Source organism: Ambystoma mexicanum, chromosome 2p (genome assembly GCF_040938575.1).
Source record: "Ambystoma mexicanum isolate Mex_15411 chromosome 2p, UKY_AmexF1_1, whole genome shotgun sequence".
Classification (NCBI taxonomy): domain Eukaryota; kingdom Metazoa; phylum Chordata; class Amphibia; order Caudata; family Ambystomatidae; genus Ambystoma; species Ambystoma mexicanum.
The window spans coordinates 1417918003-1417932013 of NC_090923.1; the positions used below are offsets into that span (position 1 = coordinate 1417918003).

Genomic DNA, 14011 nt, shown 5'->3' on the forward strand with positions numbered 1-14011 from the left:
CTGCCCACTCCCCCGCCCCCGCAGTTTATTTGTAGAGTTCAGGGAGCTACATTGGGCCACAGTTCTCTCAGCAATCCATATGTACTTTACCGTAGCAGACAATGATCCTGCTAGGATTATGTCTTGCATCGAGGCACTGTCTGCTCACTTTCAGACCTATTGTGGCACCAGACCTGTTGATCATGAGCAACTTGCCTTGTCTTGTCCAATATTCCTCCCTAGCCATAGAGGATGCATCGCTAAACATGATGGGTATTTATACACTTGCTAGCAACGTCATAGGGGCAACGTGCTCGCCTTGGAAGCAAGACAACACAGAGCAACATAGGTTCGATCCCCGGGTCCGTGCTTAGAAACCTCTGGGTATTTATAACAATATAACCAATCATATCTCACATCTTCATGAATGGTCTTCAGAGTTCTGATCTTTCTCTATGGTAAGACACTCACTCCAGACACTGCATTGTCTTGAGATATATATATATATATATATATATATTTCTTCTCCCTATCTCACTGCCTGTCTCTCCCTGAGGCTCTTCATCCTTAATACTTTCCTAACTTTGCTGCTCTTCCCATATTATCCCCTTTGTAGGTTGGTGTAATTTCCTGTCCCTCTGCCTCAGGTCACACGCAACAAGATGTAGCTAACAAGACAACAGTGACCCAAGGATTCCTTTCGATGCAGTTGTGACATGAGACAATGGCTTCTGTCACTTCTGTCACCCGGTTAATTGGGATGGGACCCATTCACTGTCCCTGCCGAGTCACCATCAGGAAAACAGAGTGTCCACAATACTGTGAAAATGCAAGACTTGTGATGAAATCTCATTCTCTTGCATTGAGCTTTGCCCGGCTCAGCTGTATATTTAGGCAATAAGCCCTGACACTGCCGGCCATTACCGCATAAGTTGATGCCCCTGGGGCCCATAGTTACAGGGACCTGGGGCATTACCATTTGCGGTAATGGCCTGCAGTCGATTTTTGCCCTGGAGGGCCACCACATGTTGCTGTGGGGCAAAGCCACACCCCCTTCCTCCATATAGACACCGGTATTACCCACCAGGGCCGAAGCAGCGGGGATCACGCACATGGGTTTGCGTCCTGCTTCTTCATTGATTTTTGCCCTGGAGGGCCACAGTATTTTGCTGTGGGGCAAAGCCGTGCCCCTTTCCTCCATAAAGACGCTGGCATTACCCGTCAGGGCCAAAGCCTGCAGGCATCAGGGTGTGGGTGTTGTACTCTTGCAGGGTGTTCCGCCAGAGAGAGAGGTGAGTGGTCAACCGACCAGGTGAAGAGACTACTTCTTGGGCCCAAGCTCTGGATTTCGCTGAATATTGTAAACTGAGGAACCTTACCAGAAGAGCTTCACAAGGTGACAGTGGAGGAAGTTGGGCTGGGGGCTCTAGTGACTGTTGTCTCGATTTTATTGTGTGAGCCAAAGTGAATATTTCTTAAGGAGGTGTTGGAGTCTCTCGCCACCTCCCTACACCCCTTACCTTCCCACTCCACATAGCCCATTCCTTGCAAATCATGCAAGCTTGCTCAGAGCCCAAACAAAAGATCCTAAACATGAGATGCAAATTGTGAACTTGGCCACCTTGACACGGCATGGAGTGTGCTACCGACATTGGCACTGTCTCTGCAGAAAAGGATTGCAGGCCCATTAAATTTATGGGAGAAGCCTACTTCCTAATTAAGGAAATATATCAGTTTTTGGGGTCCAATCAAGATGTTTTTTGGGGGGGGATAAATGAACATGGAGTTCTCCACAGAGGAGACACAAATAACCTGGGGTCTGATCAGTTTATGTCCTGAAGAAAATGTTATGGCCAAAAACCAAGACGAATCATTCACAAAAGAATGTCTGTTGATTTCCTTAGGATCCTCTAGATGCCCTGACAATGACATAGAGAAATATACCCGCAGTGGAAATTGAACTTTCGTAACAGCTATGGCCGAATTCTCACTGTTTGATAAACTCTCTGTCGCCCTCCTAGTCCCCACTAACTTGACTATCTCACAACCCATATCTGTGCTGACAAGTTATGGGTTGGTGTCACGACCAGCACCAGTTGTGGGAGATGCTAGTTCAGCTTCCCATACCAGCTGCTATCCTTCTTGTACTCGCGGGGGGTTCTGTCTTCCAATACCAATCTTAAGAGCAACTACTTGGTTTCTGAGTCTCCAACTGTGCCTGGTTTCATCCGAATGGACTACACTCCGCCTACATTTGCAGAGAAAGTTAGCCCCTGGTCCCAATTGCTCAAAAGGATATGTAGAATGACGATATGACTGAAGATAAGCCCTCCCTTGCTATTAGTCCCTGGAGTGAGAACAGGATCAACAAGTGTTCAAGGAACAGCTCTTTTCTCCGTTCAATCCCATTAAGGGGCTCCAAGCAAACTATTCAATACACTCAACCTAATCCTGACTTTTTACCCCAAGGAGGATTACTGTGTTCAGAGATGCAACTGTAAACAAGCGCTCTCCGAACTTGCAGACATCAAAAGGCTATTACTGGTTTTGATAGAAGCTCAAGGGAGGGGAGGAGGGGGACCTACGGGGGACTTTAAAACTGGCCCATTGGATGTAAAGTGGTCTTACAAACCACCCCTGGAACGCCCGGAGTAGATGGATATATGCAATAAATTGCCCCCTGAAGAAATGGATGATCCCTGCAAACTTGATAATGTGAGGCAATGCCAGGTCTCAACCCACTGGGAGACCAATATGCATATTTATGCGACACAGCCCCAAGATGAGCAAGTTACTCAGCACAATATACTCAGGGAAGCCAGCGAGGTCCCTAATGCTAACTCTATATGCAGTTTATGGGAGAATCGGGCCACACACATAGTGGGAACCCTAGGCCACAGTATGGTTGAAAACAGAGCACACAGACCCTGTCCTAGGGAGAGCATGATCAGCCATCAAGCCATTGGGAACGCAAAGAGGGCCACAGTATTTCATCATGGGGTACTGAAATGATCTCCCAACCAGCGAGAACCAAGGAAAGCACTTTCAGATAAATGCTTGCACTTCCTTTGTACTGTGAGGGGCTGTACTTTTGTGACCAGGGAAGCTATAGTGAACTGCCATAGAGTGCGCAATGAGGGTGACAATTCCTGTGACTCTGTTCAGCTGGAATTTTGGGATCAAAGAGTGGCCAATGGTGTTCTGGGTAGAGTTGGGAACCCTGGCAGGACTGTAAATAGTAGGATCGTAATCAACTCTTATCCTTATCTGAAATCTGTCGACCTATTTGGCAACCTCTCACATAATTCTGCTTTATCTGGTGCCAATCTAACACCATTGGGGCCAAGGTGAAATGGTAACCACTGTGGGTACAAGCCTAAGGGACCTAGAATCGCTATGTGAAAATGAAAAGGGGATTCCCCTAATACTGTGCCCTATAGCGACTAGCAGAATGAATGCTATGCTGATCCCCTTGTCTTTTCTCTTCCCTTTGATATGATATATTGTTAAATTAAAGTAATAGTTTCATTGTGTTAGGATGTACTTTGATGGCCTGATGGGGAATACAGTAATTTGATTGACTGAAAGAACAAGGGGCCTCATTCCGAGTATGGCGGTAAGGGATACCGGTCACCGTTAACGAGACCGGTGCCGGTAATCCCTTACCGCCACATTCCGAGTTCCCTTTGCGCCCTCGTCCTTAACGCCTGCTTTTAGCAGGCGTTAGGGACGAGGGCGCAAAGGGGCTTTTTAGCCAATAACGTTGACCGTAAAGTATGGTCACCGTTATTTGCAATTTCCCCATTCCCATTGAGTCCTATGGGGGCTCATTTGGGAATGGGGAAGTGCCCTGGGGATGGGAAATTACCGCCATGGTCAACTCGGAATAGGGCGGTAATTTCCCATTCCACCAGGGCGGTGCCCTTACGGGTCCGGTGCCGACCAAGGTGCTACTACCGCCATTGGTTAGCGCCGGACTCGGAATGAGGTCCAATGTCTTTTAGCCTGCTCCCAACTCTCATCCCTCTTGAGCTGCTCCCTCACTAATTCCATCTTCCCTCATTGCTTCAAGCCACTGTTGTTCCCACCCTAAAAACACCCTCACGAGTCACAATCTGTCCAATCATTTATCAACCTGTCTCTCTCCTCCCCCATGACTTTAACAGCCTGGAACCTGTGGCCTTCAACAGGATTAATGTTTATTAAAAAGCTAACCAACTCTGCAACCTTCTCAAATCCTAGTGTTCCAGCTGCTTCTCCACAGAAACGCCCCTACAACATGTCTCCAAATTTCACACCTCTGATCATCACCTTAACTTTTATCCATCTTCAGCCTCCAGACATCTCTGCAGCCTTTGACAAGGTAGACCACCCCTTTCGAACCAGGGATCCAGGACAATGCACTTTCATGAACTGCCACTACTTTCTTATTGGGAGTCCCAAAAGGCTCTGTCCTTCCCCCACTACTCTTTACCCGTTGCACCTTTTTCCTCAGAAAACTCATCTCCTCTTTCAGATTCAAGTAGTCTACTTCCTCGCCCATCACTCTGAACCCCCTCTTCCCACTACAATATCCTTTCTCCATGATTGCTTCGCTCGCTTACCCAAGGCTTGCAACTTTAGGGGCCGCATTAAAAAATCCTAAAAAATGAATTCCCTTAACTGCTGCAAGGATCAACCCGTTAAACATCAGGGGGGCATCCTCTTTCTTCCCCTGCCATGGCACTGAAACTCTCCTCTCCATTCTGGTATTCAGTCATGAAGACTATTGCTTCAGTCTCCTCGTAAACCATGCCCTCTACTCGTTCCCTCCTCTCGCTGAAGTTTTCTGCTTTCTGACTCACATTGTCTGTAATCTCCAACCTTCTTCACTCACCTCACCTAATGACCTCCACTCCGGTTGGTTCTTTACAAATTCATACCGCATGTCTTTAAATCCACTCATGGTTAAGGTCCTACTTACCTGGCTGCTTCTGTTGCTCGCTACTCTTGCTCTAGATCCTGCCGCAATCACTTGGTCCTTCGCGCAACCTGTGCTTGCTTTCGATTCCACTCCTTCTCAATCTCCCGCCCACCCTAAGAGTTGTTTTTTTGCTCTCTTTCCAGTCTCTCCGGATGATGTTCGGCCTGGATCTCGTTTTGGCTCAAAATAAAACCATTGCGGTAAATGGGAAGCACGTGCCAGTTGGGGAGCCGCACCTGCAGAATGGTAAGGAGCACAGCTCAAAGGAGTTCTGGGGGGCGCCAGCGATGGAGTATTACCGCTAATCAGTTCCGTGGGCTTCCTACGGGATTACAAGTGGTGGTATGATAGTATAGATCCCCCATTTCTGGAGTCCATAGGACTCCATGAGGATTTACCGTGAGTGGTAATGCTGCATGGTAAATCCGCTGATTTTTGGTAAAAGTGTTGATGATTCCATTACTGCCAGAATAAAGTCACGGTAATGGAAATCCTGCCACATTTTTACTGCACCGCCAAATTCATGATGTGGCCCAATGAGACTTACGATCAGAAATGGTTTGCAACTCTAGCTGATTATCATCTCAAGCTTTGAAGAGTTCTTCTCATATAAGCACAGGTGGTTTGATGTAGCGGCCTTGGGGTGAGTTGTACCTACCTTTAGCGTAGGGTTGCATTGTGGGTCTCTGATTGTTTTATTTTTCCTTTTGCTCTACGGCTTAAATAAACCTGCAAATACAACTAAGGGTATTTGCTTGTGGCATTGGTGTTCATGGTTGCTTTTGTGGGTGGTATGGTGATAGCCTGAGGCAATTCAGCGCTAACAATGGGGCTATTAGTTGCATTATATGGGCTATGGGGCTTTTGCATTTTTCTGCTTTTAGGGTGGCCAGCTATGAGTATTATTACTGATCTTGGGTGTCACTATGAAGGCGGGCACTTATTGGTCAGTTTGGGGTGCTGTGAGATATGGTCATCCTCTGGGTTGGAAACCTGTGAGGGCCTGAGCTCATGTCCACGGAATACTGGTATCATTTACCTTCTAAACTCATAATTAATGGCTTTGATAAATGTTATTGGTCTAACTGAAAATATTATGCTTGGAGGTAAACGCATTAGGTGTCAAAGGCCTTCATCAGCTGGTAGTCGAGTGCTAATCAGTAGCAAAACTATCCACGCTGGACAAGTCTGGCAATAAGGACGATACACATTGAAATTGATGCGCACTTCTAGTTATGCTAGGAGATGCTTGAAGAAGGTACGTCATTTAGGGGTTGTCAGGGGTCGCTCTCCCTTGCTACCCCTGTGGTCTCCCTTGCTACCCCGAAAATAAAAATGTTAATGTCTTTTTTTTTTAATTGAGGCTTCTGGGCTGTGGCCAGCTGCATGTGGCTCTTTGTTTCTGGAGTGGCTGGTTTTCTGATAGTTATAGCTGGTAAAATAGCTCAGTGGGTTGAGCGCTCGCGGCTGCAATGTGTCTGTAATCTGCAGATTCCACTCCCGGCAAGGTCAAATATGACCACATTTCCCAGGACCTGAAAAGCTTACTCTTTCTCCCCACGCAGATATGGATATAGAATTGCATGTTTCGGCTGAATACCCACACACATACTACAGCACATCCAACAATGTGTGGCTGAGAGGAGGGGGGAGGGGTCCTTGGCATCCCAATGTATGTCTCTCGTGCCTAAAAAGTCGTTATGCTATGTTCAGCAACCGCCAATTACCAGAAAGAAACATTCCAGAGCAAAGTGTTTTCCAGCAAAGGATCAGTCCTCTGGAACGACCTCCCACCCACCTCAGCTGAACTAGAGCCTGACCACATGAATTTCAGAAAAAGGCCCTACAAATATGTCTATTCTTTCGGGTTTACACATTTCGTAGTCTCAGGAATGTCGCCATACTTAGTGAAATAATGTCAGCTTTCTTAAAGTGAAAATACATGTTTACTGCAGAAGCTACTGCAATGTTCCCCGACCCCTGTTAAATTCTTCACTGGCGAAACCCTCCTTCCATCTTATTTTGAGCTCGTTAGCAACTCTCTTTTGCATATGGCACATTCTAAAAATAATAAAATAATATTAGTAAATGTAAAAAATGAGAAAACAAAGAAGTGAACAGAATTGCATTTTAAGGTTCCCTCCTTGGCTTTAGCTGCCCCCCCTCTCCCCTCCTAACTTAGACATATTAGCTTTTTTACTCTAGAAGGGGGGTGCCGCTGCCCCCTAATGCTTCTAACCCTTCCTCCTCTCTAACCACAGGGATCAATGTCCTCTGGCTGGGCGACTTCATGTTCATCGAGAGCGGGCTTGGCGTGCGCGTCAAGTTTGACGGGCTGGACGCCATTTACGTGACAGTCACCGCAGACCTCAGGGGCAGCACGCAGGGCTTGTGCGGCGTCTACAACGACAACCCAGAAGGTAAGTGGGAACCAGGGAAACGGTTTGTGTGGACTCCCGCCACACTCCACGCTTCATGGTAACCACAGCTGTGCGACCATCTTTCTTCCATCATTTAGAGAAGATGTAGTTGAAAAATAGGAGGAGTAATCCAATGCTGTGTGGTGAGGAAAAGCAGTAAAAAGCAGCAAAGCCTGGCAGAAATTGAGATCTGACGCTACACCCACCCCTTCGCATCCCAGAGCTTTGGTGGTAGGGTGTTTCCTGCTTAGGGCGCCCACTCACCCTTTGATCTTAGTCTCAATTTCCTAAATTCCAGAGGGATCAGAGTGCCCTTCTCTTCCACTCTATACATGCCAATGACACCCTCAAATCACTCTTAACACAAAATACTCAATAAGTTAATATTACCTCTCATGATCTCCGCCTGGTGGTGTGTGTCTCAACTTTAAAGTTAAGGGAATGACGTCATAGTTGCATTGAAACAGAGCTCAATTTGAAAGGCTTAAACAAATGGATGAGATAGCCTTGTGAATAGGGGCTGAGTTTAAGTTTTCAGGTCCGAACCTGGACTTGAATGCTGCTGGGAAGGTTAAAAGTTCATAGTGTCTCTTTAAGATCACTCCTGGAGTCATGACGTAGTCATCCCATAATTCACCTGAACATAGATGACTTTCATTACTACTGTTTATACGTATGTCTCCCATGAGCCTTCTTGAAGAAAATGCCCCGGAGGGGTTTGGTTGATCAGTATTGTATGACCTAACGCTCATGTTTCTTTTTGTTGGGGGTGCGCTACGTGACAGCCAAGAGGCAGTCATTCTGATTCTGTTACCAATCTCATGATTGCCTGACCCATTCCTCACCTCTTATACATCTTTTTCTTTTGTCCAAGATGATTTTATGCAGGTTGGAGGCCGGGTCTCGCCGTATCCAGCCACCTTTGGTAACTCGTGGAGAGTCCTCGCGTCAAGTTCCGAGGTACGAATACCCTTTTCCCCACCAAACTCCATGACGCGCACACATGTAAAGGTGCAAAGTGAGTGCTTGGGGGTGCTTCGCACACTGTAAGAGCCAAGGTGTTTCCATGTAACAATGTACACAGTAATGGCGGACTGGTGAAGAGGATTAGAGCTGCATATGGACTATGAGCAGAGATCTAAGGAACCGCTATTATAATCTAGTGTTTATGAGTTGTGCCATTGACTGCCAAAATAATTTGGGGTAGGCTTCATAGCATTGCTAGCTGTACATTTAGAAAAGTTATATAGCGGTTTGAAAAATGGAATTGCTAGAAAGGGATAACACATTGATCAAAATAGCCGGGCCACCATAAGATGCCAAATATGTTGATGAATTAACCTATAAGCCTCGAGCTGGGGGGGCATTACTGCTTTAGGTAATGCCCCAGGGCCCATAGTTACGGGCCCGAGCGAAGCAAAGGCTTTAACGCAAGCGAGTCACGCACTGGAAAGTGCCAGGAATATTAGTGTCCCAGCGCAGGAGAATGAAAAATAAGGTAAGTGGGATGGGGCGTGAGGAAGCGCAAGCTGTGGAAAAGGGGGAAGGGGAGGGGCAAAGGGGGAGAACTTACCTGGTAACCCAGCGGGGAAGATTGCGGCCTCCCGCTCAGAGGAGGCTTGGAGCGGCGGGATTACTGTATGGTAATGTCCCCACTCAGAGTCCACCCATTGGCTTGGAGGCATAAGCCACACCTTGCTGGGTACTGATAAATATCAGTCTTTCAATTCTTTATGTCTGTATATTTTAAACCAGCTAAAACATTGACTGTTCACTTTATGCCTCATTACGACATCACTGCCAGTTACTTACACACCCACATACACATTCTGACCACTTTATATTATGTCCAGTAGCATCACTTCAAACTAATACTTTGCATTGATCAGCACAATAGCCATTGCCACGCATAAGTACAATATGACATGTACCCAGACATCATTACATACACAATGATGCACATAATACATTCAGAATGACTCATTCGTCCACTTTTAAAATATACTGCCATCGTTAAGTCTAAAACAATGCATCACCATGTCGAACTAATACATAATTGCACAACGGCTTAAATACCTTCATGAAAATAGGATGCACGTGTTAGTTGAATACTTTCTCTACCTCTCTCGTTCACATCACTATATTTACAATGTTCTTTAAGTTCTCCAAATAAAGTTGGTGATTGCGAGCACTCCCTGGCCCACCGTATCCCACATGCCTGCAAAGAAGTCTCACCATTTATTTGTAAGAATTTTGTGGTGGGGACTTCGGAAAAGAAAGGGGATTGCCGTTTCTAGGGATCTTCTGTCACAGTTGCATTAGGAATCGCACCGCCTCACGACAGCGCCAGATCCTAGTGATTGATCCAGGAACATCATTCCCAACTTCCAGGTCTTGACATGGCCTCCAAATGCTGCGAGATTGTGCGGGAAACATGCCAGTACAATCTAGGGTTGGTGTCTGCCCTGATGAGGAGTTTTCCTCCACCAAATCCTTATAATAGCCCTGAAGTTCCATCCTGCTGACCCGTGCCATAGACCATGTGTTTTATGTCCTTGGAGTGAGCCTCGTGGACCTCCTTGGTTTGTGTCCCTGCTAGGTGGTCTAATAACATCAGAGAGATTATCAATTTTAAAGATAAATGGCAAAGATCGGACACCTGTATTTTCCAAAGGTGAAAAGGAAAGGAGGATGGTAGGAGATTATCACCTGAATCACCCCAGACTTCACCTGCCCTCCCTAGGTCTATGTCGTTATCTGACTGGGTGTAGGAAGGCGTCCCCGTGAAAGCAAACAATAACATGATTGCACACAGGAGAGACAGACTGCCCCAAATGACATCAAGGTGCCAAAATAAGAATAGTCCAAAGAGGCATTTCTGGCCAGACAGGGTGTAAACTAATTACACAGGCTAGGAAAAAAGAAGTAACTAAAGTACTGCTCCAGTGTATGGTTCAGACGTTCAGTCTGGCCATCAGTCAGGAGATGGTGGGCAAAAAACAGGTTCTAAGAGATTTTACCGAACCCAAAAGTTCGACTCCCAAAAGTTTGATTTTTCTTTTTTTTACAGTTCCCGTAAATATATATGTGGGGGTAGACCACCCACAGCTCCCCCACTTTACCCCTATACATTTTTTATATACTTTAACCCCCCACATATATATGCAGGAAATTGGGGGTAAATCTTTTGGGGTTAGGTAAAATTGTACAATACCAAAAAACAGCCCATGGTCCATACAGAACGGATAGGTCAAATCTTGCATTGAAAACCCTCTCACAGACTCAATGGTAGTTATTATAACCGATGGAAGACTGTGATGGCTGAAGACCTTACACAGAAAAAGAGACACCAAACTCGCTGCTAATGGAACACCACAACAGGCCACTAAGTGCCCCATCTCGGAAAGAGTGTTAACGATAACAAGGATTATGCTGTGTTGTGCTATTGGTGGCTGTTCCACTTTGTTCATTGATACCGTGTGTTAGAGGGATCACAGCAGTGGTACTGCTGCAGTCACTTTTCAGGTGTTCTGTGACATATGCTTTCCAATCAATTGCATCAGATACAAACTGGTTCTATCTTCCCTGACGGCCTCCATGGAGTGGAAATGGATCTCTATGTTCAGGCTAATTCTAGATCCACCAAAGGGCTCCCTATATGAGGACGTGGCTCTATCAATGCAAAGAGCCGATAATATGTTCCTAATTAATGTTAGCTCGAAATGTAACACATTTCTGGCCAACTCAGATTGTACTACCAATCTTCTTGTCCAAAATCACTGTAACGTCAAAGAACGGATAGGGACAATTGATAAAATGAGGTCGGCCAAGTTATCATCGTCACATACGCGAATGGATAAGCCTAGGTCATTATTGCCTCCTTATCTTAGTAAATTATCTGATCCAGGTGTAAAACCTGAATTCCTGAGATTCAGATTACATTTGCTTCCAACCCTAGAAATCCTATCCATTAGACATATAGATGAATATCCTAACGACATCTATGACAAATATGTCAACAAAGAGAGGAAGTCGCTCTATCATCTATTATCGAAATGTCCTGGAACTTGGAATTTGAGGGTGGTAAGATTCAAGAGATCTGTAGGTTGGTTGAAATTGCTTTTGGAACAGACTATCAGCAGCAATGAAACCTTTCTGACCACTGAAGTATTCAGTCTCCTGAAAGATTTGAATTTGAGGTGACGAGGGAAACCTCTAGCATGGTTTGAGGTCATAGTGATCCGTGGAAATCTTCTTATACCACAAATTAGCTTTTGACCAGGGTTTTCTTTGCTTCTCCTGAAGATTAGACCTTTTCTGCTGTCTTTCTCTCAAGGTCCGGTTAACTGATAACTCTTGCCCTCCATATTCTCTTCTTCTTCTCCTGTGAGTGTTTTCTTCCTTTCTTTTTCTTTTTTCTTTCTTCTATTTTCTATCCTGTCTTTTAATCTCTTATCTGTTAAAGATGCTATTCCTTCTGTGTTTTTAGAGTACCTTGTTTGTTTTTATTAATATGTTGCTTTCACTTGAGTATACATATATTTTTATGGCTGCTGCAATAATGAATGTTTTTTAGTATGTAATATTCTCTTCTAATTGTTATCGATCTCCTGTGTTAAGTCGTTTTTATGTTTGCATACGTTAGGAGTACTTTTGGTCTCTTCTCTGATCTATGAGTTCTTTTAGTTTTTCATGTGTTAAAAGTCCTAACTTTGTTTCTTTGTTTTCTAATATGTCGAAAACACAATAAAAAAAAATAAAAAAAAAGTTCTGTGACATACCTTAACATGAGCACAGACAGCACAGTTCTGTGTATTCTGCAGTGTCGCTTGCCCTGGAGTGCCCCCACTATATGGTACCCCCATGTTGCCCATAGCAAATGGCGGCTGCCTTGGGAATTGCTTGTGAAGCACCAGCGTTGCTAGATATGCCGACCTTAGAGAGTACCCTTGTTTGTTTATCATGTACAATGCTTAACCATTCTTTTCTATAAAGTTAGGAAAACATAAGTCAGTATCAAGAGATTGAAAGGATAACTATTTAGCAGAATTACCCTACCCAAAAAGAATGCTGTGCATAACTCAGGGCTCCACCTGGACTGTTGCTTACCAAGTACGATACACGGTTGTATATAGATAGGCCATAAATACCTGTTAGTTTGTTTAGCTCATGTAATTAGAGCCTGTCATCTACTCATGGAGGACGCCAATTTAGTTGAATAGAGGGATTACTGTATATATCAGTACTGGACATTTATTTCCTGGAGTGGGGAATTTGCTAGTGGATAGATGCATTTTTCAAACAAATGCAGGAAAGATGAACATTGCTCTGGAGGCAGTACCCAGAAAACCTAGAGCACAAGGGATTGTATCTTCCATTATATCCCCCTGGAATGCTCAAAGAGGGTTCTCACTGGACAATCTGTGGTACACATGAACCATTAGCACCCGGGGCACGGGAGGCAGCCAGTCAAGTTACTTTGATCGTGTTCTGAATCGAACGATACAAGCCAACGTTCCAAGCAACCTGATGGTTGCTCCTCCGCCCCGCCATCTTCCCCCACCCTTCGCTTCCCTCAGTCACTGTTCCCTCCCCTTCTTACCACCCTACCCCACTCACCTTATTGTTTTAACAGCGGCTCAACTGACACTGCCCCTCCAGCCTCCCGGGCTGCCATGGACATGGAAGAGGGGTTCCATTTGGAGCCCTGTCTTCCAGCTCTGTGGCAGCCATCTTCGTTAAGTATTTTGTTTGACTGAACGGGATGCTGAGAGGCGTCCCGTTCATTCACACAAATACATTGCTGTCAGAGCCCGAGGTTTGCAGATTGCAAACTCAAGGTGGTAATAGCAATGATACACAAGCCAGTGGGGGTGGATTGGATGGTTACGGCACCAGGGTCCATCTGTAACTTGGGCCCTGGGCCGGATCGGGGAATCATTGCTTAAGTGTAGCCTGCAGATTGTTCAGAATGCTACACTATAAGGCTACCGGCATCACAGAGGGCAGCCACAGCCAACTCCTGATGACCACAAAGTTGGATTTATGTACTGTTAACAGGCTCTGTCTTCATACCTGCAGCAAATTCTCCATGACAGGCAAAGCAGATTTAAAATGAATCAACAGGCCCCTGTCTGCCCATGTTAATGTTCATTTCAAAATCATAGTGGGCATCATCCCACGAAGAAGAGAAGTAGGCCTGTCATCGCATTACTTGTAGCCACACTCTATGCACTTTTGACTCTTTCACACAAAAGAACGACGTGGGTTATAGCTTTCTAGATGTCACCCTTGGGCCCTAATAGGCAACACTGACCTGGAAATCCCATTAAAGCCGTTGCTGTGCTCATGTCTTTAATTTTGTATCAGGGCCCATACCACCCGGTAGGGCCCTCAGGCAGGGTGTGTGAAGCTTGATTAGACCATGTTTTCATCTCTTTAGACAATGAGAAAGTGTAGAATCGCAGTGGAAGCCTGCATTCTATGCTCCCTACAGTGTTTAGCTCTAAGGCCATTGATAAAGCTTGGAATGGAGTCCTGAATGACCCGCAAACGCTGAACTCCAAACTTCCCATTTGGCGTGCACTGGTCAAGAGGACATGTACACGCTGTGGTACGAGAGGCCGCCCTTTTTTCCTCTCCTCCAGGC

At 45.5% G+C, this 14011-nt stretch overlaps 1 protein-coding gene across 1 annotated transcript in view; it reads left to right on the forward strand.

The window, feature by feature from the left end:
- The window catches only part of LOC138567897 (SCO-spondin-like), a 1036222-nt gene that overhangs the window by 53806 nt on the left and 968405 nt on the right, over nt 1-14011 (forward strand). The window contains exons 6-8 of the mRNA XM_069646396.1: nt 5086-5188; nt 7204-7362; nt 8237-8322. Coding sequence (XP_069502497.1) covers nt 5086-5188; nt 7204-7362; nt 8237-8322 — 348 coding nt within the window. The remainder of the gene's footprint in view (nt 1-5085; nt 5189-7203; nt 7363-8236; nt 8323-14011) is intronic.